Genomic DNA, 23421 nt, shown 5'->3' on the forward strand with positions numbered 1-23421 from the left:
AGAACACAAGTTTCGAAAGTACCTACCTTGGGATCTATAATGACCGCAGTGTGTCAGGACCTCAGTTTAACGTCTCATTTAGCATCCCCCATCACTGCCAAGAACCCCCTGCTGGTGTTACTAGCACAATTTCCTACAGCAACCTAGCAATCCAATTACAGTTGGGCAAGTGTAAACAGGGTTCAGGACACTTTGAGACTGACCGTTTTGTCCACATTCGTAAATTGTCAAAAACGCACGTGACAACAACACCGCATTCAGTATAAACTCTCATGTGGTTCAGAAGGTGTTCGAACAAACGCGAAGGACCGCCTACTTATCTGTCAATCAACTACTGACATAAAACAAGGAATTAATCTGGTTACGCGTTTTTGAAGAATCTGCACATAGATATATACGCGCAACACTTAACAGAATTACTTCAGTGTGCTGTGACACAGATCATTTGAAACACATCTTAATATTGCAGGTATTCCACTAACTGTCTGCTCAACACTTTCACTCTTAAGTTCAAAACGGTCTATGGGGCGGAACTCTTTCGAAAGGTACCACTAAAAGTAACTAGTATGTAACTAATTAGTACCATTTAGGTACCATAAAGTGCAAAGATGTACCTTTTAGCTTTTGACAACCGTGTACCTTTTTTCCTGAAAGTTTGCAGGTCAAGATGATTCCCCCTCACCTTAATTTCTTTTTTTCTTGTGACACACAAAACACTTTTGAGGTTAAGTGACAAAACACTTTTGAGGTTAACTGATCTAGTTTTGTGTCTCCGAAAATTTGTGATCTATTATGCTGAATATAAAAGGTTTTGTGTGTATTTGTTATTGAGGTATTTGTGGACACATTGATGTTTTGATTAAAATGAACTCTGGTGTGATTGCTTTGTTAATCCAGTTCAAATGAATCCTGCCATCCGTACCTTGGTGTGCACCGAACAACCAGGCCACTTCCAAATAAACTATGCAATTCGACAGAAATATGAGTGCGGCACTGACCAAAGACATCTAAAAAAAACAAAAGCATTAATTTCTCATCAAAGCAGCTATGTTGCCCATTACAGCTTGGTTAAGGCGTCTGAACCATTATATATGTGATTTCTGTCACCATATGTAGCTACACATACAATGAGCACATTTAGCCCAGCACACAGCATTGTTTTAGATATTTTGTATATGACCTTATTCTTATGATTAAAAATGACAATGTGCAATTGTTTTTGTATGTGTGATATTTAGGAGCTTCCCAAGTGCATTTGAAGACCTCGCGTATAGAAACCACTCTACATTCTATTTGAGATCTTTTTTCAAATGTGCATGCAATTCCGAGAAACAAACTTACACGCAAAAATCTGTATATCACACAGAAATCTATAAATCGCAAATACCCTTTAAACTTTGTGGAGTTGAATGGTTTCAGATCTCTGCCTTGTAAACGCTCCTAATTAATGTCATTGGCATGAAAAAGGACCAGCATCCAAATTCTTTACTTGAGAATGGTGAGTGGCAATTGCCAAATTCTTGGAGTACTCTGACTCTGCCACATGAAAAATTGGATGCATCTCCTTAGAACCTGATGTTGCGCTAACACTTTTCCACATCAAAGTCCGTTTTATATATCCGACCGTTGGCATGGATTTTTTATTTTTATTTTTTAGTACATAGACTCTAAGATCATATCTGTGTGTACACGCATTTTATCAATGAGGCCCCAGGAGTAAACAGAGCCTTAGCAGTCTTCCATTCAGGTGTTGATCAGACTTACCTTCATTGCATATTTTGCAGGTTGAAAGCTGCTGTTTAATTTCTGTCAGGCCAACATGGAAGTCTGGAAAAACCCCACACAGAATCCCAGACAGCAACCAGTGTTGGCCCAGATCCGGCCCACATCTGGATTCCAACACAATGTCTGGGCGTATTAGCGCTCTCCATGACAGACAGGTCCTCAAAGGAGGGAACGGGGCCCTCGAGAGAGGCTAGATTAAGGCTAAAAGGCACATTGCTCTAGAAGATTTCCCACCGTACCTCTCCAGCTCAGACTCGCTGAGGGTAATATAGGGAGAAATAATTGAATGCTCAATTTGAACATTATCCAATACTTAAAGCCAATGGTAAGTGGTTATGCAACATTTCATGTTGCAGTTGGATTGTTTGGAAGAGCTCTTTCATCTCAAACACTAACGGTAAACTCCATTATAATCCCAAACGGTTTGGAGAAGGCAACATGTACCAGCACTCGTTTCTGCCTTTTGATTGGTTTTGTGGTGACTGTAGAGTGAGGAGCGGGTGTGAGGGAGGCCCACAGGACCCAGAGCTCATAATCCAGAGCTAGTGTGTGGCACACAGGGGCCACTGAACCAATTACACGGTGCATTAAAAAAGAAGGATAACGGCCTTGTTGGCAACTACTGTATTTCACACAAGGTCTGTGTGTGTTCACCATGAACTAGTTAAAATGCATTTGTTGTTTTTAGACTGATCAAGTTGTTCCAAATGTGCATATGCATGACATCTTTTTCTATAGTTACTCATTCGTTTGTGAAGAACACATTGTTTTGTCACAAGTCAAATTGCAGTCTCGTTTCTACGTATTAAAAAATAAGCAGATACAATTCCAAACAAAAGATCTGCATTACATAATGGGCTCTTCTCACCAGTGTGAGACACTAGACACTATTCACTGAAGTAATGCAATCATAGGCTGCCCTCTAGTGATACAGTTTATATAATTCTGTTGAAGAGCAGCCATTCAAAAGTTTGGAACTAAGCATTCTTTTCAAAGACACGAATACTTTATTCACCAAGGATGCATTCAATTGATCCAAAAAAAAAAAAAAAAAAAAAAATTCTAATTTGAATCAATGCTTTAAACGTTCTATTCGTCACAGAATCCTGAAAAATAGTTAAGGGGATAACAGCATAATGGGTGCATTACTTTTTCTTTTTACTTTTTTGTAAAGCAAGTGAACCCACTTATAACCTTTAGTCATATCCTGCAGTGGTAAGCTAATTTCATTGCACTATTTTATCCTTTGAATTTCATTACTGATGAAGAACCCCGAGCTGAAAAATCGTGGGAAAAAAGCATATTGTGATAAGCTAAATGGGTGGAAATGAATTGATGTTACAACATAATGATGGAAAGATTTTTTACTGAATGTTTAATTATGGTAATATTTATAAGTATTCATATTGTATTAATAAGTAAATACACTTACTCCACTGCTTTTCTTCATACAGGTACATCTAATAAAAGTAATCTAAAAGTCTAATGGACAAATAGCTTGAGGCCATTCAAATTCAGCTAATGCAGAAAGGATGGTGATTTACTGGAGTGAATGAACCAATTAGGGTTGAATAAATTACATAATGTTGGATTTTACGACGAAATGAGGAGACAGTAAGGGTCGCATGGCACAAGCGCAATGTGTGCGGCGGTATGAAGAGGTTAAAGCCGGCACAGGATATTTGATTTGGATGGAATAGTCCACGTACAGGAAAGAGGGGTGGCCTCACGGATGCATGAAATGTCAGTATAATATCTTTTGTTAAAAAACCATGATATCTCTAGGCTACCTGAAATGATTCTGTGATATTAATTATTAATCTATCATCTATTAGAACAGTAGACACAACCTACATAAAGACTAAAGGGAAACATTTTGGTGGTGGTATTTCATATTGTGATAGGAAGTCCGATTCTTTCGCGATTCGGTTCTTTTGAACAGATCGATTCAAAAATACTGTTCAGCGCTTCTTAAGCGCCTGGACGTAATTGCATAATGACGTGATCCCTGACAGGCCATCGTGGCCTATTACATCCCCTAAAATTAAATTTAGTACATATTGCTGTTTATATGTGCCTAAGGTGCCTTACATTTAACTTTTTTTTTTTGCGTGTTTATTGCCAAGCTGTTTCTTATGAATGTGGATACAGCTGTCATACAGTCAGTGTTATTATTTGTAACATTTCTGCTAATAGTAGCTAAAGGCTATTAAAGTACCCTACTCTCTACAGTCAAATCTTCAGTTGGCTCCAAATGTTCTTAACCATCAGCTCAGGTTTTTGGTGTGGATGTTTTCCCGCGACGGTTTACAGTTCAACTCTGCATTACATATTACTATTTCTTAAATGTAAAAGTAGTGTAGTATAATGTAAAACATAGTAGAGTAGTGTGCTAGTAGCGAGTCAGTCCGTTTTAGTGAAAGCTCTCAGTTACTCACGTAACCTCGGTTCCCCAAAATGAGGGAACGAGACATTGCTATGGGAAATACCTTTTTCTCAAATACTACTGAAGCCTTATTGAATCGCGCCAGTGAAACTGGCCAATGGCGTTCAAGCACGCGAAATATGAGCAGGAATCCCACTCTATATAAGGCAGTGCTTGTACGTCATCCATTCAGAATCTTTGACTGAAGCAACTTGGCATTCTAAGATCCTGAGCTCGGTGACACGGCAATAAGAGCAATGTCTCGTTCCCTCATTTCGGGGGAACCGAGGTTACTCTACATTGCTATGGGAACGTATAAAATCCCGCCGTGTCACAGCGATGGAGCCTGGCTTGAATAAGACGTCAAGTTTCCCATTCGGAGCCGTAATGAGAGCGGCTCTTAGTAAACACAGCTCAGGTCTACAGGACCTAGTCGAAACCATGTAAAAGTTGGGAGGGGGGGGGGCAACTACACGATACCGCGTCACACCAGGGGCGGAGTTAACTCTGATGAAACAAAGAATGTGAAATGGCGGCGGCTTCGGTGCTTTCACGTATAGATTAGTTGAAATTGTTTAATTTCAATGAAATCATGTGTTATGATGCACGGCCGTAGCGGTGCTCAATAAGCAGAGTATGATGGTGATCAAGTCCTAAAAGACGTGGTGAACTATATCAAAACATTGTGATAACAATGAGGCAAGCGACAACACATCTAGGTTATAAAACCTCGCGAAAGTGCTGGGTGATGACCAGCCTGCCGCCATACAAATGTCCTGAATAGACATGCCATTTGCCCAGGCCCAGGATGACGCGAGTCTGCGCATTGAGTGGGCCCGAACCCCTGTCGGACATTCCGCGCCCTTAGAGCTGTAAGCCAAAGCAATTGCGTCGACGATCCAGTGTTACAGCCTTTGCTTGGACACAGGCAGTCCTTTTGTGCGTCCACCAAAACATACAAATAGCTGCTCCGAGAGTCTGAACTGTCTAGAGCGCTCGATATAAGTGCGCACCGCAAGTACAGGGCACAGCAGTGTATTAAGCGGCTCCGTCCCGGTCGGTGTTGGAAAGCAGATAGTTTTATGACCTGCGCTTTAAATGGAGTCGAAAGCACTTTCCAGCATCTCCACCAGTTCTGGGAACCATGGCTGATTGGGCCATTTCGGTGCCACAAACAGAACAGATTCCTTTTCCTCTCTGATTTTGCAAAGCACGCGAGGCAGAAGTTTCACTGGAGGAAAAGCATACTTGCGTACTTTCGGCCAGCTGTGAGCTAGTGCATCCACTCCCAGGGGAGAGTGTGTTAGTGAATAAAACAGCGGGCAGTGAGTGTTCTCCGCTGATGCAAAGAGATCTGCCTCCGCCCTTCCGAATACACTCCAAATCATTTTGACTGTCAGAGGGTGTAATCTCCACTCCCCGTGGATTACACCGCCCCTCGACAGTAAATCCGCGCCGTAGTTCAGGCGGCTGGGGACATGTACTGCCCGGATGGAGAGGAGGTGTCGATCTGCCCACAGAAGGAGGTCTCTCGCCAGCCGCAGCAGTGGTTGCGAGCTCACGCCGCCTTGGTGATTTTTAAAGGCTACCACTGTCATGCTGTCCGTCCTGATGAGAACTTAACGGTGAAGAAAGTCTGGGAGAAAGCACTCGAGCGCTAGGTGTACAGCACGGAGCTCCAGTTTATGTGCCATGACTTCTCCGTTTCTGACCATGTCCTGAAGGCTGGTCTGCCATCGCATACGGCTCCCCAGCCCGTGCTCGATGCATCTGTCGTAACATTCTTTCTCCTGATCACTTGGCCAATACGAACACCCCGGCGATACAGTCATATTGCGGCAAGGCGTCAGCATTTGCAAACAGTCACGCATCACTTTGATGCGGAAGGTGCCCGTGCGCCATGCGTTCTGTGGCACCCGGCTCTTTAGCCAGAGCTGAAGCGGTCACATATGTAGGAGCCCTAGATTGCACACTGTCGAATGTGAGAGGATTTGTCTCAGCATAATAATTTTGAATGAGCGCTTTGAAAGCGTGTGATTCAGCGGAGTCTGCTGTCTTTCTTTGGCACCAGAAAATAACGACTGTAGAAGCCGCTCTCGCGGTCTGTGAGGGGTACTGCCTGCACAGCGCGCTTTGCGAGAAGATTGTGTATCTCCTCTTGCAGAACTGAGGCATTCCACTCCTGTACAGTGGACATTAACACACCGTTGAAACGGGGTGGTCTGCGGAAGAACTGAAGCGTGTAGCCGTTCTTTATTGATTTCATAACCCACTCTGATACCCCTGGCAGTGCCTGTCACGCTTCTGTGAACTGTGTCAGCGGGCAAGGTGGACTGCACATCGTGAGGGATAACTCGCCGTTTGGGGGCAGGGAGTTTAATACCACACGAATGTGAGAGTGAGTGATGGGGGAGAGGGGAGTGAAAGGAGGAAAATTGCCCTGATATTGAGGTGAGTTTTGTATTTTTTTTAGACTTTATTGCACTGCATAGTGGAACAGTCAAAACACAAACATGACAATTGCTCTCGCCACCCGCAACAGACAGGGGGGCGTGGTGAGCACACACAGCGGAGCGAGCTGACTTCTTCAGTGGCTCGTCTTTGACGCTGGGTGCAGCTTTCCTCTTCCGAGAGACAACATCAGGAACGCGGCTTTTATTCCGGTGACGGTGGTCCGCCGTTTCTGTCAGGGCGGGGTCTCTGGCCCTTCGAGCCCTGATGACGCTTCGGCCATGGTTGTCTTGACCTTACCGCTGGCTCATGTTCACGTCGAAGAGTAGCAAAAGAGGCGTGCGGTCTTCCCGCGTGCTGCACTGAGGAGGAGCGCGAACACGCAGGAGGTTTCGCGCCGGCGCGTTTTGGCGGGAAGTGGCTAATGGCCTTCGACTGCTTTTGTGCTTCAACGAAGCGCTCCGTGAACGTCTCCACCGCCACTCTGAAGAGACCTGAGGGGTTCACGGGAGCATCCAGAAGGGCCGTTTTCTCTGAGACCTTCAACTCAGACAGAGTAAGCCACAGGTGATGATCTAGCACCACATGATTCCCCATATTGTGGATATACCTGGAGTATCGCCATCACATGCAGTGCTGAAGCAGCCTGGTCCGCCACGGAGAAAGCCTTGCCGGCGAGGTTTGCAGTGGCGCGGCAAGGTTTAGAGGGGAGAGACATGTTGTTTCTCACTCTCCAGTTCACCGCGGCTGACGGACAGAGATGGGCAGCGAAGGCTTCTTTCACGAGGGGAAGTTTGACATACCCCACTTGGTCAGCTCCATCCACAAAAGACAGGAGGGAGGATCCCGGGTTATGCACCCGACTGACTTTATCTCGTCGTGCACCTCGGGGGGAAAAAGGGACCGGGTCTCCGCGGGATGTCTTTGCAGCCGCGATCCGACTGGAGGTACCACTCATCCAGACGGCTTCTGGCCAGCTCGGCAGGAGGCGCCCACTCCAACCCGAGTTCATCCACTGCCTTGGACAGGACGCTTAGGAGCTCGGCATCACTGTGATGGAGGTCCCCCGTGTCGCTGCTGAGGGGTGCAGTGTAATCCAGCGGGCTGTTGGACCACTCCTCTCTCGCAGACGTTGCCACCGAAATGGCATCATCCTCCTCTTCAGTGCCCTCCATGGCACCGAAAGACACCACATCTTGAGCGTCGGGGGAGGGGCGGAAATCGGCGGTCATGGAGCGCACTGGAAGGGGACCTGCAGCAGGGGGGTGAGGAGCACGTGGGCACTGAGCCGGCGCGGTCTCGTCACCTGATCCTGACAGATCCGCATCAGAAACTCGCGGCACTTTCCTCCTTGGCTCAAAAGAAGCTGCAGAGGAAGAGCGTGGCAGAGCTAGTTGGGCTAGTTCATTGCCCAGGGCGATGGCCACACGGAGCCGGAGAGTCCGGAGACTCATATCTCCGCAGTGGGGGCAGTCCGACCCCCTAAGCGCCGCCTCTGCGTGAAGACGCACGATTCATGGCCATCAGAGAGTTCGATTAGCTCCGCGCAGGAGAGGCAATCGCGAGTCATCTGTGCTTCCGAAGCTCACTGGAACACAGCAGGGGACGAAAAGGCGTGTCCGCTGCAGTGTGTAGATCACGGGGAGTAGTTCTTTCTTGTTGATAGGTTTTCTGCTTCTAGTAGAAGGTTGGCTGAAGAAAAAGATTCTGAATGGATGACGTACAAGCACTGCCTTATATAGAGCTTATATGAGTGGGATTCCCGCTCATATTTAGCGCGCTTGAACGCCATTGGCCAGTTTCACTGGCGTGATTCAATAAGGCTTCAGTAGTATTTGAGAAAAAGGTATTTCCCATAGCAATGTGGAGTGACCGAATTGAAGGGGAATCACTTTTACTGACTTGTTAAAAAGATCCGACTCTACTGATTCATTGATTCAAAAGATCCGAATGATTCGTTCACGACATCTAGTATTCTCAACACTTGGAGGCGCCCACAAGCTGTTCTGTGACAATTGATGGACCGATTTGGGGAAGATGGACTTTGATAAACCACGGCCACACGATTAGTCTGATGAATTCTTCTGTTTTCTAAGCTCCTTGTATGCCTGATCCCAGTCTACCGTTGCGGACTCCTTGTAAGCTAAAGGTCTGTTCCATTTAAAGAAAAGGGGGCCCGGCACTTTTTTCCCCAACATGGACGTGCACATAACCAGCTCTCTCTTTTAAATTGATGTTCTAATTCATTAAGCCATTAAATAATTTTTTTTATTATTTTTATTAGGGACAATGGCAGCGGTAACAAGTCCGGAAACGACACCTCAGCCCCGGGTTTATTTTCAAACACCTCCCGGTGCCGAAGAAGTGCCACAGAAGCAAGGACGAGTGACCGTAAAATATGACAGAAAAGAGCTGAGGAGGCGACTGAATTTGGAGGAGTGGATAGTTAGCCAGTTAATGAATCTATACGACTGCGAGGTAGGACACAAAATACTGTCAGTGCTTTGATCGCGTGAAATCCTTTGTTGCAAGGAATGACAGCTCTTTCTTTTCAGGACTCGTGCACCGGTATTCCTCTCGTTCCATTTGTCATGCCCATTTTGCATGATAATTACCTTGCTTTCACAAATTTTTGCTTATTAAGAGCAGCATGGCATCTTTTATTTTTATGTCTTTATTTTTAATCGATGTTTATTTTATGGTTGTGCATTTACACATGGAAGGGCGTGGCATGATAGAACTACAGACAAAGCCATAAAACAAAGGTGAGCCTCATGGACAGGTGCTTCGAGGAAAATAATTGAGCACCTAATGCATCCTTTATGCATAATGCATCCATTCATATTTCATCGAAAAGTGGGCTTGCCTCATATATGTGACAGATCTAAATGAGCAAGGAGCTCCAGTTGCATGAACAAAGACATGGATTCCAATCCCAATATATTCATGTCAACAGATGCACAAAACCCAGGTATCACTGATTAGGATTTTTATGTCAATTGCACATATTTACAGTAGGTGACACTGGTCAAGATGTTTTTTTTGTTTGTTTGTTTTTTTGTCTTCCTTGTAACCCCCTGGGATTTTTGGAATTACCCTACTAGCCATTGTGATGATGTCATCTGTTCAGACATGCAAAGCATGCTTCACTTTGAGCTTGACTTAACCTCCAGGGCTAATATAACTGTCCTAGATTGTGTGTCGTGTAAAACTAGACAGCTCTTAAAATGAGATTTTTTTTAATGCACTTTTCAGCCCAGCGGTAGGCCTCATCCTGTGCTAAAATCTGGCTCTGGGAATCCACATTTCGCTTTGTCTCACTGACATACTCCAAAGTAGCCTGAATCCATTGGATTTGCTTGAGAGCCTCTGACTTGGTTTCTGATGAATGGTTTCTTATGTCTGAACACAGTCCTACGCATTACTGTGATATTTGAATAATAAAGGGAGAGGAAAATAGAAGCACACTTACTTGAACCCGTTAAATGTCATCTGAATCCCACAGGTTATTTGTATAATAATGTGGTCTGACAGGAGAAGTCGTCCATTATATTGCTAGTCTCAGCAATGTTTGATCCAATTAGGCTGATGTTTAGAATGCACGTTAAATCACAACTGCCCTCAGCAAAAACTGAAGATAAATGTTTGTACCTAAGAGGAGAACGACACACACTGACAAATTACATAACCTAATTTAAACAGGTTTTTACTGTGGCCTTTTTTCAGAGTAGCATGGACAATGGTTGGCTTGTGTTTTTTTGTTTAATGATCATATTTGTGAGCATATTTTGTACCTTGAATGGCTGTGTTTTACAGTCAGGTGTACATTTTCTTATTGAGCTCACATTATTTAAATGAAAGAAATACTGTGTGATGGATAACATACTGGTCATTATCATAAAATAAACTGGGTGATCAGGACTCAAAGTGGCTACTTAAACTGATATGAAAATACAAAAATTTATGGGTGATACGATTTTTAAATGTTTTAAAGAAGTTTCTTATGCTCACCAATGCTGCATTTATTCAAGCAAAAATTCTGTAAAAACACTAATTTTGTGAAATGCTATTACAATTTAAAATAACCGTTGTCTATTTGAATATATTTAAAAAATATATTCCTGTGATGCAAAGTTGACTTTCTAGCTGTCATTACTCCAGTCTTTAGTATCACATGATCCTTCAGAAATCATTCTAATATGCTGCTCAAGAAACATTTAATATTATCAATGTTTACACAGTTGTGTTGCTTAATATTTTTGTGTGTTAAGCAATATTTTTGTGGAATATTTGCAGGACTCTATTTTGCAGGAAAATATTTTTTATGCCAGTGTTTTTGCCTGCAATTTCTTTTACTGGCCAGAACACACAAACACAGACAAAACTGGCAAGTAAAAGCTGAAAATTAATTGGCTATATTGTAACTTTATGACAGCTATAAATTCATAAACATGCCTTGGACGTCCTCATTATTGAGCTCTGATTTGACCACAGAATACCATGATTGATCAGTCGTCTCAGTCCTGTTACTGTCATGAATTGCTGCATTAGTCTATAAGTAAGGTATTTTACTTTAGGAGTAGCACCTCTGGATAGGCTTTGGTCAGCTGTAGTGTGCTAGAGTGACTACAATATGGGTCAGTGTGATGGGTTTCATAACAGACCTGCTTTTTTAATGTCTGCAATAGCACATACACTTGAAGAACAACTTGTGACAATTCCTTCCACGGCAGCTTTCCTCCCCCATCTCCCTTAGCACATATAAACTCACTAATGGTGCTTAATAGCACTGCAGGAAGAACAAAATGAGAGTGATTCTTTGATGAAAAGGAGTGTGACTGCAAACTAGCTGCAATAAGACATACAAATCCTGGGGTTTACACAGAAGAGGCTGAAGCTGTGGTTGTCTCCATTCACTTACTGCGTCTCAATCTAAGAAGCTATCAGACAGACACAATGTTGTCTTTGTAAGCTGACAGGAAGTGAATAGAAATTATTTTTACAAGCACACAATATATCACCCACAGACATGAGGATCAGCCCATCCTGTTGTGCAGAGAGGATGTCATTGACAAAGGCCAGAGATGGCTAGATTTCTACTCTCAGAAACAAATTATGCAAAAATTGTACCTTTAGGAGTACAGCAGCTTGTCACTGAGGCAACGCTGTATCTTATCTACCCCTAAAAGGTATACAGTAGTGCCTTAAAGGGACAGTCCACCTCAAAAAAAGATGAAATTCTGTCATTTATTCACTCTCATGCCATTTCAAACAAGTCATTTCAAAAAAGATTTTTTTTTTTACTATTAAAAATTACTTTTTTCTAATTGAATAAATTTTCAAATGTAATTTATTCCTGTGATTTCAGAGCTGAATGTTTAGCATCATTACTTCACTCACATGATCCTTCAGAAATTATTCTAATATTCTGATTTTCTACAAAAAAAAAAACACATTTATTATTATTATGTTGAAAACAGCGGAGTAGAATTTTTTCAGGTTTATTTGATGAATAGAAAGTTCAGAAGAACAGCATTTATCTGAAATAGAAATCTTCTAACATTATAATTTTGTAACAATATAAAATGTCTTTATCATCACTTTTGATCAATTTAAAGCTTCCCAGCTTTTGAATGGTATAGTGTATAATATTACAAAAGTGTTCCGTTTCAGATAAATGCTGATCTTTGGATCTTTCTTCATGAAAGAATCCTGAAAAAAAAAAAAAAAATGTACTCAACTGTTTTAAATATTGATAATAATACTAATAAAAATGTGTCTTGAACAGCAAATCAGCATATTACAATGATTTCTGAAGGATCGTGTGACACTGAAGACTGGAGTAATGATGGTGAAAATTTAGCTTTGATCACATGAATAAATTACAATTTAAAATATATACAAATAGAAATAAGTAAATAATTTCACAGTATTATTGCTTTTGCTGTATTTTGGATCAAATAAATGTAGGCTTTGTGAGCAGAAGAGAATTCTTAAAAAAAAATAAAAAAATCTTACTGATCAAAAACATTTGACTGGTAGTGTATATGACTTTATTTCTTCTGCGAAACACAAAAAAAGATATTTTGAAGAATGCTGTTAACCAGTTCCTTGTGGTTCCAACCGGCTTCCAAACTGTTTGGTTACCAACATTCTTCAAAATATCTACTTTTGTATTCTGCCAAAATATGGTGGACTGTCCCTTTAAGTGTATACATTGCTACTTTAAGGCACAATATGCACCTTTCAGTGGTAGATAAGGCACAAGTTGTCCCTTGTGACAAGCTGTTGCAACCCCAAAGGTACAGTTTTTGCACATTTATGGGATATAAAAATAATAGTGGGCCAGCCCTTGTTGGCTACATGAACTCTTGAGATCAGGAGATGTTTGCCGGATTGATTTCACCTCATACTGGTCTACGTGACCTGACCGTCGTTCTGTGGCTTGTGAATTATTCACTTTGAGTCACCGTTAATGTCTCTCTCATCAGTTTTTCTGTATTTTGCAGGAGGATGAGGTGCCTGAGCTGGAAATAGATGTGGATGAGCTGCTGGATCTGTCCAATGATGTTGAGAGAGCCATTCGAGTGAAGGTCTAATCAGATCTTTAATACATTTAACTTAATTCTGATCGCTTCAGATATCTCCTTGTAAGAATATTAATGTTCACCCTTCTGTGCTGAATTGCGCTCTAGCATCCCTCTGTCATTTCATCTGCAGGTGGTTTGACCGTAATCCTCCCATTCTTGAGCTCTTTTTGAAGACTAAATTTTCAGCAGGAGATTTATTTCAGCGTTTAGCGTCAGCTTTCATTGGTACACAGTTGGAAAAACAGCAGATTAGTCTGAAAGGCATTAAATCGCTTTCCATTTTTGTTTTCAGATGCTGCTGGTTGACTGTTATAAGCCTAATGATGTAAGTGCCATTTGGAATATTAATAGCATTAGCAATTACCTTCATTACAGGCGGTCGTGATATTCTGAGCCACCGAATCACTCATTACAATGCGATTATGCTTCATTTAATCACACTCTGGACAGAAATGTGTCTATTCTTGCCATAATTCTGGCTCTGGCCACCTGCAGGATTTCGTAGCGGCGTTGCTGGAGAAGGTCCGAGGGATGCAGAAACTCAACACCCCCCAGAAGAAAGGGGAGCTGACGCCATGATGTCATCACAGCTCCTCCCACCACCACAAAACCAACCTGTCACTCCAAACCCAAAGGAGAGATGCAGGCATGCAGACCCAACCACTAAACCACAGCGTCTGTCAAACGGAGATCAACGATACAAGTCCAGCCAAGCCAATCTCAGCTGCAGGTTGAACACCCCAAACTGTTTTTACTTCGTCTTAGTACTGTTTCAGCATATATTACATGTAGAGAGTGTGGTAGTGTCTCTTTAGCTTAAAACTTCCGTGGTGATTTAGGGAAAGGAATCGAATGGTTGATGTTACAGTTACGCTGTTCACTAATACACTTTTTTCAGCCACGTGTCTTGGCTCGATGTGTCCGTCTGTAATCGAGTAGGAAATTAGAACAAAGCTGATTTCTTTTCACCCCCCTTTTCTTGTCAGTCTCTCACATCTGCTGTCTTTCGTAAAGGCGGAAGAATTTTTTGCAGGCCAGAAAATAGTAGTTTTTAGATATGGGGTTTCAGATTTAGGGGTGTGTTGATGTAATGCGGGAAGAGGGAGGGGGGATGAGAATTGTGAACTTGTGTTTTGTAAGCCATTTTTAATCTACCATTTTTAGGGAAAAAAGAGACAGGTCTGTGTTTAGTACTACTGCTTTTAGAAATCATTTGACTGAGGAAAATTAAACTAGTTTGAGGATGACGAGTAGCAATACTGATAGAATGAATTTGCCAATTTGTTACATCTGATATTTTTACAAAAATTAAGATGAAGAAGGCTAAGAATGAACATGCTTTGGTGGTGTAGGCCAAGGTCAATGCTAAATGAAGCTCAAAGCCCGCATATCTTTTGTAAATAAAATGTTTATTCAATTTCAAGTGAACACGATTTGAGAAATGCATATGTTGATGATCAGAATTTGTTGGAATGGCAAAAACTGTACTGTGTGCACTCTCACAACCAAATACGTATAGTAAGGCTCTCAAATAAAGAATGGTGCTACATACATGTCTGAAAAGCAGTGTCATTATTTTTTTGAAAGGGCAATATCCAAAAAAAAAAGATTCAAGTGTCATGACCAAACTTTTTTTTTTTCGGTAACCTTTTGAATATCTGAAAAATGTCTTTAATGGGATAGTCCACCTAAAAATGAAAATTCTGTCATGTCTCTCATGTCATTCCAAATCTGTATGACTTTTTTCCGTATTACATAAAATATGATATTCTGAAGAATATTCAGATCTTCAGTTCCACTGACTTTTTTCGTCAATGTAATGGATGTCAATGGGAACAGAAACCATTTAGCAACTAGAATTCTTCCAAATATTTTCTTCTATGTTCTACCAAAGAAAGAAAGTCAAACACTTTTGTAATGACATGAGGGTTAATAAATGACATCATTTTTATATTTAGATGTACTCTGCCTTGTAACACCTATATGGGTTCAGTGGACACCAGTACAGTAGTGTAGCACGCAGCTACAGTCGTTGATCTTGCTGCAAACACACTGACTTTAAATGCTCAAGACTGAGAGCCCCACAAATCTGTCACTATAAATCAGATCTTCTCTCAATGTTCAACAGTTCTACTTCAAAGATGAGTGTGGCACCACCTAGTGGGAAAACGGAGATTTGCAAAGTGAGACAGTATTCTGCCAGTATCTCTGCTATAATAATGATAAAGCAGCTTTTATTAAATAAACTGGGAAACAAACGGAAACTGTTACTAAGAAGGCATTTTAATGAGGTTTTTATTAATAATATTATGAATTTTAACTGCATTAACATTCATTTTAAAGTCATCCTGCGGCCCTCTTGATAGTTTGCTGAGGCCCTTCAGCCACTTAATGTACAGGTCCTTCTCAAATAATTAGCATATTGTGATAAAGTTCATTATTTTCTGTAATGTACTGATAAACATTAGACTTTCATATATTTTAGATTCATTACAACACAACTGAAGTAGTTCAAGCCTTTTATTGTTTTAATATTGATCATTTTGGCATACAGCTCATGAAAACCCAAAATTCCCATCTCAAAAAATTTGCATATTTCATCCGACCAATAAAAGAAAAGTGTTTTTAATACAAAAAGTCAACCTTCAAATAATTATGTTCATTTATGCACTCAATACTTGGTCGGGAATCCTTTTGCAGAAATGACTGCTTCAATGCGGCGTGGCATGGAGGCAATCAGCCTGTGGCACTGCTGAGGTGTTATGGAGGCCCAGGATGCTTCGATAGCGGCCTTAAGCTCATCCAGAGTGTTGGGTCTTGCGTCTCTCAACGTTCTCTTCACAATATCCCACAGATTCTCTATGGGGTTCAGGTCAGGAGAGTTGGCAGGCCAATTGAGCACAGTAATACTATGGTCAGTAAACCATTTACCAGTGGTTTTGGCACTGTGAGCAGGTGCCAGGTCGTGCTGAAAAATAAAATCTTCATCTCCATAAAGCTTTTCAGCAGATGGAAGCATGAAGTGCTCCAAAATCTCCTGATAGCTAGCTGCATTGACCCTGCCCTTGATAAAACACAGTGGACCAACACCAGCATCACTGACTGTGGGTACTTGACACTGGACTTCAGGCATTTTGGCATTTCCCTCTCCCCAGTCTTCCTCCAGACTCTGGCACCTTGATTTCCGAATGACATGCAAAATTTGCTTTCATCCGAAAAAAGTACTTTGGACCACTGAGCAACAGTCCAGTGCTGCTTCTCTGTAGCCCAGGTCAGGCGCTTCTGCCGCTGTTTCTGGTTCAAAAGTGGCTTGACCTGGGGAATGCGGCACCTGTAGCCCATTTCCTGCACACGCCTGTACACGGTGGCTCTGGATGTTTCTACTCCAGACTCAGTCCACTGCTTCCGCAGGTCCCCCAAGGTCTGGAATCGGTCCTTCTCCACAATCTTCCTCAGGGTCCGGTCACCTCTTCTCGTTGTGCTGCGTTTTCTGCCACACTTTTTCCTTCCCACAGACTTCCCACTGAGGTGCCTTGATACAGCACTCTGGGAACAGCCTATTCGTTCAGAAATGTCTTTCTGTGTCTTACCCTCTTGCTTGAGGGTGTCAATGATGGCCTTCTGGACAGCAGTCAGGTCAGCAGTCTTACCCATGATTGCGGTTTTGAGTAATGAACCAGGCTGGGAGTTTTTAAAAGCCTCAGGAATCTTTTGCAGGTGTTTAGAGTTAATTAGTTGATTCAGATGATTAGGTTAATAGCTCGTTTAGAGAACCTTTTCATGATATGCTATTTTTTGAGATAGGAATTTTGGGTTTTCATGAGCTGTATGCCAAAATCATCAATATTAAAACAATAAAAGGCTTGAACTACTTCAGTTGTGTTGTAATGAATCTAAAATATATGAACGTCTAATGTTTATCAGTATATTACAGAAAATAATGAACTTTATCACAATATGCTAATTTTTTGAGAAGGACCTGTATATGAATCTCCCAACAAAATAGCTAACAATTAAGTGGCATCTGCAACCAAATGAAGCTAAATACTATTTAACTCAGAACTTTTCCAGACCATTTTTACAATGACTTTTATGCAAGTGATGTCAATGTGATTTTTAATCAGTTTGTGCGCTCTTTTAATTAATTAAATTAATTTATTTTAAAATGAATGCCACTTTCTGAGTTTCTTTATAGAGTACAAAGTCATTCATTCCAAATACTTCTTAAAGCTACTCTAAGTCAAGGTGAATGACCTTCTATGGATCCCTAACATATCAAGCTTTAATCTTTCATTTATTGAAGAAAATAATATAATATTAATGTGCCTGATAACTGAAGAAATAATTGTTAATAATCTTACCTGGAATTTTAGGTGGTGCTCCTCTGTCGCCGTAACCTGCAGTTAAACAGTCACATATTTGAAGATACTGTATGGTCTAAAATCATACATTTTTGATGGATTTTGAAACTCATGGAACATATTACATTTCCATAACATCCTCACCAAGCTCAGAGGGAATAACCAGCTTCCTCTTCTCACCCTCACACATCCTAAGAGTTAAGAGAAGGAACATCACATGCTAAATAGGCTTTTTATAAATTGAGACATCAAAGATATGACAGGAATGAAAAAGGAATAAGATGACAAACATAAACCTTAACACACTTTTGCATACCACTAGGCCACTGCATCAATACATGCCAATATATCTAACAACAGTTTCACAATGGCTCTTAAACCTAATCTGCTAATTCCTCTTTATTAGACTAACTTTAGATTCATCTCTTTAAATCCTAATCCTGACTGATGTATGACACAGAATCTCAGATCATCAAGAAATGCAGTAGTGCAGCTGCTCACCCCAACAAACCCTGATCCCAGCCCTTGATGACCTGTCCCGCGCCAAGAGTGAAGGTGAAGGGCTGATTCCTCGGTATACTGCTGTCAAATTCTGTCCCATCCTCCAGTTTCCCCTGAAGATAAAACTAAGACTGTTAGGAGAAGACATTTTTGTGCAAGAATCATATTTAGGTCAGAACAGTCAGATACTCACCGTGTAGTGCATGTTCAACACGTCTCCCTTGCGGGACTTTATAGGACAGTTGTCCACTCTTTTCTTGATTCCAATCTGTAGTTTTTTCTTCTCAGCCCCTTGCACAAGTGCCATGGGGATGGACATCAGAGTGACAGCTAATACCAAATTCAGCCTCATGTCTGTGGAAAGAAGAAACATCAGCTCAGAAATAACATGAATTAAATTAATCTTTGACCGCTAAAAAATAAAAACTAGCAAGATTGCTCCTCTCTGCGCATGCGTAGGCTCTCCACACAAAAGTACACGTTATCATTTAATCGATGCAGTGTTAGAAGCAGCAGGACTCTAAATTAGTTTACGCCAATCTATAACTAGCAAAACACTTCCGCTAATAATCATAGCAGTTTTTTGTAGCGTGCTGGAATTATTTGAGAGGAAGTTAATTTGATGACTGTTTAGGATTATTCGCTCACTGTACCGTGTGCTATAAATTTAGCCGTCTACAAAGAGAGACGCTGCGATAAATTTGTATTGCAGTCATTTTAATGCTTAATTGATGGATAAAAATGCAATTACCTGTAATAAGAATAAAATACTCGTCCCTTCCGAATCTCAGAATGAGTCTTTCATCAGGAAGTGACGTCAGCAGGCCTGGATCGCTTCCTATACTAGCTTTCTAATATTCAAAAAAAAAAAAAAAAAGCTTTCCAAAATTCAGTGCGTCATTTAAAATGTAAGAGGATTAAGAAATAATAATCATGTAATATTCAAATAAGAATTATCAGACGCGGTAATATTATAGGTTGTTTCGAAACGGGACTTTTAATTTGTTTGCCACTAAGATTACTAAGAGTCACACATGGTGGCGCTATTTCCTCATAAATTACTTTATTTGTAAAACATCTAAACCCCAATTATAAACTTTAAAAACATTTCTGCAGTATTATTTTATGTGGAAAAGTCGAACCGTTTTGAAGATGAGGAGGGAAATTAGTAAGGTGGGTCTCAATGCAAGTAAGAGGTGTACTATATATTATATTGAAAATGGCTAGATTCAGTATTTCAAAATATCATCTTATTAAGACATCTTATTGGGAGATATAGAGTAAGAACTAATATTTAGCATATTATGTTAAGTACTCTGATATAGGCCTAAAAATCTCATTGATTTTCTTTACAAGATATCAGAATTGCAACATATAAATACGATCTGCACCAAATTGCATTTTTACTCAGTTTGGGCCTCTGAATAAAACACACATTTGTTTCTTCCCAAGAATGAGCTCCATATTCTCACTATATCACTACTATGGCCCATCAGTATAAAATATGATACAAAACAAAAAACTTTTATGATTTCTTTGTTTTCTTTTGTATTCAAGGTTTGTATATGTAAGATTGAATAAGCCGTTTTATCAAAGAAATTCTGACTATTATTTTATATGACAGGCTTCAGAGGGTTAAAACTAATATTCACACATATTCAGCCTTCACCCTGAACAAAAGCATCACCATAATCGCTTCATTCATCTCTGTCTGAAGATTTCTCATTTCAATCCCATGAGTCACATGTGACTGTACTGTATGTGACTGCAATAAAAAAAGGTTTCCGTTGCTGTGGGTGACCAAAGGTAGGCAGACAGCCTTCTTCATTCTGTCATTTGACTCTCTCTCCTGTGGCTGGTTTCAGTGAGACGGACTGAATGCAAATGAGTCAGCTGCTCTCCCCAAAATGATCTTGTCTTTCCCCCTCCTCAAGTGTCTCTTACAGCCCCTATAAATCACAACAGACTCAATCTATGGGCAGGCATGTGTTACATTTGACCTTAAATGAATAAATGATTACAGGCTTCAGCAGATGTGCAGTAATCATGCTGTGCCTACCAAATGTCGCCATCACAGATTGTTGGTTAAAATTAATTGAAGACTATATGTTCCCTTGACAATGTGTTCATGTCTTATTTGAGAATTAAATGCTGCTCCACATTGAGGTACAGTGTTTTGTTTGAGTACTTGCATTTGGAAGTTTGTACTTTACTGTAGCAGAACTGAAAGTGAGCACATATTGACCCAACAGACAAAATACACAGACTCATCCTCAAAGGATTTAAAAACACCTTCCCAAGTACAGCATGTTTATTAAAAAGTTATTCTACTAGAGAATGTTCTCCTTACGGAGCACAACAGTCACCACACAGTTTTTTTTTCCCAGTGGCATTGGTTCAGAAAGTATTTTTCATAATGTACCAAACCAAACAGATGAGATGCTTCACATATAAACTTTGTTTTAAAGCATTTAAAAATGTAATAAAATAAAATAAAAACACATGACTCTACATAGGACAAATGGTTGGGATACAATAAAATAAATAAATGTACAATACCCTTTTTTATGAGGGAATAAACTACATTATAGTAGTCAAACCAAAACTATGGTACAATATAAAAAAACTGATAACAGTCATTGTGTAGAAGTATAAATATTTATTGCAAAAAATTAAATATGTGTGTGAATACCTTGAATGCAGACCAGTCAAGTTCTTCCACACTGACTGAACCAATCATGTATTTTTGAACCTTGCCTTATACACAGAGGCACTGTCATGTTAGAATAGAAACGGTTCCTGTCCAAACTGTTGCTATACAATTAGAAGCACACAATTCCCTAGAATATCATTATATGCTTTAACATTAAGATTTGTACTCATAGAAATTACTAAAGTAGTCAACATGTTCATTAGAAGGGGGTGACCAATACTTTTTATATATTAAAATATAAGTAGTTTATAAAATAAGTAGTAAGAAAGTGCAGGCAGACTGAATTATGGGAAGCATATTCACTGTATTTTCCACTGAATTACTTAGCATTCTTGGAGCTTGCGGTGAGTCTGTTTTGAAAGCTTTAAATATAATTTTTATTGGTAAAAATCAATGTCTCTATGAAGAAAGTGAATGTGATTTTTACTTCCGTAGCCTTATTGTTGCACTCTATTGCATTATGCGTTTTTGTGTTTCTCTGCTTCTTGTATTCATATTGTGAATCCTTGCTGGGCTTCAGCACACAGACAACTCATATACATCATCATAACATTGCTGTAATCCATATTTTCCCAAACACTGTGAAGCACGAGCTAGCAGAAGATGACCCTTTCAACACAAACAAATCTTTGCGAATGACTAATCAAGTTCTGGAGTCATGACTGATGAATTTTAATGAAAGCAACCACATAAAATTCTGTCTGGCAGCTGAATCTCTATTTGGTGAAATAATGTAACAGTCCAGAACAAGAGTTATTTATACTGGCGGGTATGGTGAAGTGCTTCAGTAATTTGTTTTGTTGAATTTTCAAACTAATCAGAACTTGTAAAATGCCTACAGCTAATGTAACTACACACAGACTGTGTAAATACAATGCATACACAACTGAAAAGATGAGAAGAGGTTTGAGCGCATTTTCTTGAAAAAACAGAGTCAGAACAGACTTATAGTGCTATAGGTTCCAGTGAGGAAGTAAATAAAAGCAGTATTGCAAAGGAAGGTCATTGGTAGTTATAGAGAGTAATGGAGCTGTACAGGTCATTGATTAGACACAGGCGATGCAGGATCTGTAATATGGTTCATATTCCTGTTCCAGTGAACCAGTGTGGCCCAAAGCAGACGGTGACTAATCAGGGAAGAGCACCTCATGATAAAGGTGTACAATCACACTGGCAAGAGACTGAATTTACTGGGCTGATGCAGGAAGCACACTGACTTTTTTGCCCTTTGTGATAATAAATGTGCTGATGATGTCCTCTTCAAGATGTTGAGAAATAATTTGGTCCACAAAGGAACTGATCTGCTTCAGTGGTTTTGAAATACTCTTTATGGCCAAAGGTTTTCAGTGAGACTGCACCTTGTAGGGGAGCCCTGTGGCCATTGTGATTTCAAAAGTAGGAGAACCTTTAATGATAATTTTATTTAAAGTTGCAATGAAACGAAAGTTGTGACGTACAAATGAGTGCAAAGATTACTGTAAAAGAAAAAAAAAGTAGGATGGGGATTTGTTTCTGTATGCATTCTTTTTTGATTGGATTTTAAGACATGGACATTCCATAAAATTATATTTTTATTAAAAATTGAAGGTAAACAAAAATTAAACAATATATAATAAAATATATCAAACGTGCATTTAGAAAATAGAATGACTTTATTAAATAACATTAAATTATTTAATATTAATTAAAAAAAATGTATTTAAATAAATGTAATGTTTTAATACATTTAATGGTATTATTTAACTTTAGCTTTTTTTAATCCTTAATTTTATTGTTGACACCAAGCAATTTATTAAAATGTAGGAATGTTCATTAATACATTTATTTGTACAGTGCTTTTCATTATAAATATTTTTCCAACGCAGTTATACAAACTAATTTTTTCCCTCTTAAATCTTCCACAGACCCATACTGGTGTCCCCTGGGGGTCCCAGCCAGGACCCTGATCTAGTGCAAACCCTAACCCTGTTGGTGATGACTCTGTTTGCAGTATATCTTAATCCATCTGACAAAAGCTTCCTGAAATAAAGCGTGAATCTGAAGCCTAAGGAACTGCAGAGCAATCAAACACCTTTTACCCAGTCTCTGCCGATAACTCCCACTTGTGTCCTCCAGATCTTGGGTGAGGTGGCATTAACGAGCAAGGTGTGACCTTTTCCAATCAGACTGCCATTATACTCTCATCACAGTGAGAGCTCCTCTTTCATAAGGCAGTATAAACAAGGCTTGCAAATTGGACTGTACACTCACTAGGAAAATTAAGCAAATGGCTGCATATTGAAGCCACACAAATGAAGCCAATTAGGCATTTGCACTCCATTGAGTAGAGGAAGCTTTTCTCTCCCCCCTGCCTCAACTCAACAGGGTAGCAATATGCCCACGGACTAATCCAATGAGAAGGCTTCTGTCTTTCCACAAGCCCTCCGATCAAATGATCACCAGAATAGTGTAAGTCAAGCAGGTAATAATGACAAAGCACAACTCCAAATGAACACGAGAAGTTGACTGGGTTTACAGATTCAGGCATGGGAGAGTGGGACCAAGAGTCAAACCCTGGTCTCAAACAGCTTGTACAACTCCCAGCGGTAGAAGAGC

At 40.3% G+C, this 23421-nt stretch overlaps 2 protein-coding genes across 5 annotated transcripts; one reads left to right on the top strand and one right to left on the bottom strand.

Moving 5' to 3' along the window:
- Positions 1 to 6755: 6755 nt before the first annotated feature.
- On the top strand, positions 6756 to 14803 carry LOC306862865 (protein phosphatase 1 regulatory subunit 14B-like). 3 transcript variants are annotated; one of them, XM_079405912.1, is made up of 5 exons: positions 6756 to 7228; positions 8946 to 9139; positions 13171 to 13254; positions 13544 to 13576; positions 13747 to 14803. In XM_079405912.1, the coding sequence occupies exons 2-5, from the start codon at positions 8951 to 8953 to the stop codon at positions 13828 to 13830; spliced, it is 390 nt and encodes a 129-aa protein (XP_079262038.1). In that variant the 5' UTR covers positions 6756 to 7228; positions 8946 to 8950; the 3' UTR covers positions 13831 to 14803. The 3 variants fall into 3 exon arrangements, with proteins under 3 accessions (XP_079262038.1, XP_079262037.1, XP_079262036.1); XM_079405911.1 differs by having other exon boundaries at positions 7108 to 8810; XM_079405910.1 differs by lacking the exon at positions 6756 to 7228 and adding an exon at positions 8593 to 8810 and having other exon boundaries at positions 13702 to 14655.
- On the bottom strand, positions 14643 to 18935 carry LOC306862864 (peptidyl-prolyl cis-trans isomerase FKBP2-like). Of its 2 annotated transcripts, XM_079405909.1 has the most exons (6): positions 18865 to 18935; positions 18307 to 18467; positions 18114 to 18226; positions 17757 to 17803; positions 17613 to 17648; positions 14643 to 15408 (listed from the first exon to the last, which is right to left on the bottom strand). In XM_079405909.1, the coding sequence occupies exons 2-6, from the start codon at positions 18463 to 18465 to the stop codon at positions 15347 to 15349; spliced, it is 417 nt and encodes a 138-aa protein (XP_079262035.1). In that variant the 5' UTR covers positions 18466 to 18467; positions 18865 to 18935; the 3' UTR covers positions 14643 to 15346. The 2 variants fall into 2 exon arrangements, with proteins under 2 accessions (XP_079262035.1, XP_079262034.1); XM_079405908.1 differs by lacking the exon at positions 18865 to 18935 and having other exon boundaries at positions 18307 to 18541.
- Between the last annotated feature and the right edge of the window lie 4486 nt (positions 18936 to 23421).

The sequence above is a fragment of the Barbus barbus genome, assembly GCF_936440315.1.
Source record: "Barbus barbus genome assembly, chromosome: 43".
Lineage (NCBI taxonomy): Eukaryota > Metazoa > Chordata > Actinopteri > Cypriniformes > Cyprinidae > Barbus > Barbus barbus.

Excerpts from the sequence above, each read along its gene's own strand:
- LOC306862865 (XM_079405910.1), top strand. The coding sequence starts at position 8,951 with ATGGCAGCGGTAACAAGTCCGGAAACGACACCTCAGCCCCGGGTTTAT. Across the intron at positions 9,140-13,170 it reads TGAATCTATACGACTGCGAG|GAGGATGAGGTGCCTGAGCT; the intron begins GTAGGACACAAA and ends TGTATTTTGCAG. Across the intron at positions 13,577-13,701 it reads ACTGTTATAAGCCTAATGAT|AAATGTGTCTATTCTTGCCA; the intron begins GTAAGTGCCATT and ends CACTCTGGACAG.
- LOC306862864 (XM_079405908.1), bottom strand. The coding sequence starts at position 18,486 with ATGTTTCTTCTTTCCACAGACATGAGGCTGAATTTGGTATTAGCTGTC. Across the intron at positions 17,649-17,756 it reads GGTTATTCCCTCTGAGCTTG|GTTACGGCGACAGAGGAGCA; the intron begins GTGAGGATGTTA and ends GTTTAACTGCAG. Across the intron at positions 15,409-17,612 it reads AGCACCACCTAAAATTCCAG|GTGGTGCCACACTCATCTTT; the intron begins GTAAGATTATTA and ends TTTTCCCACTAG.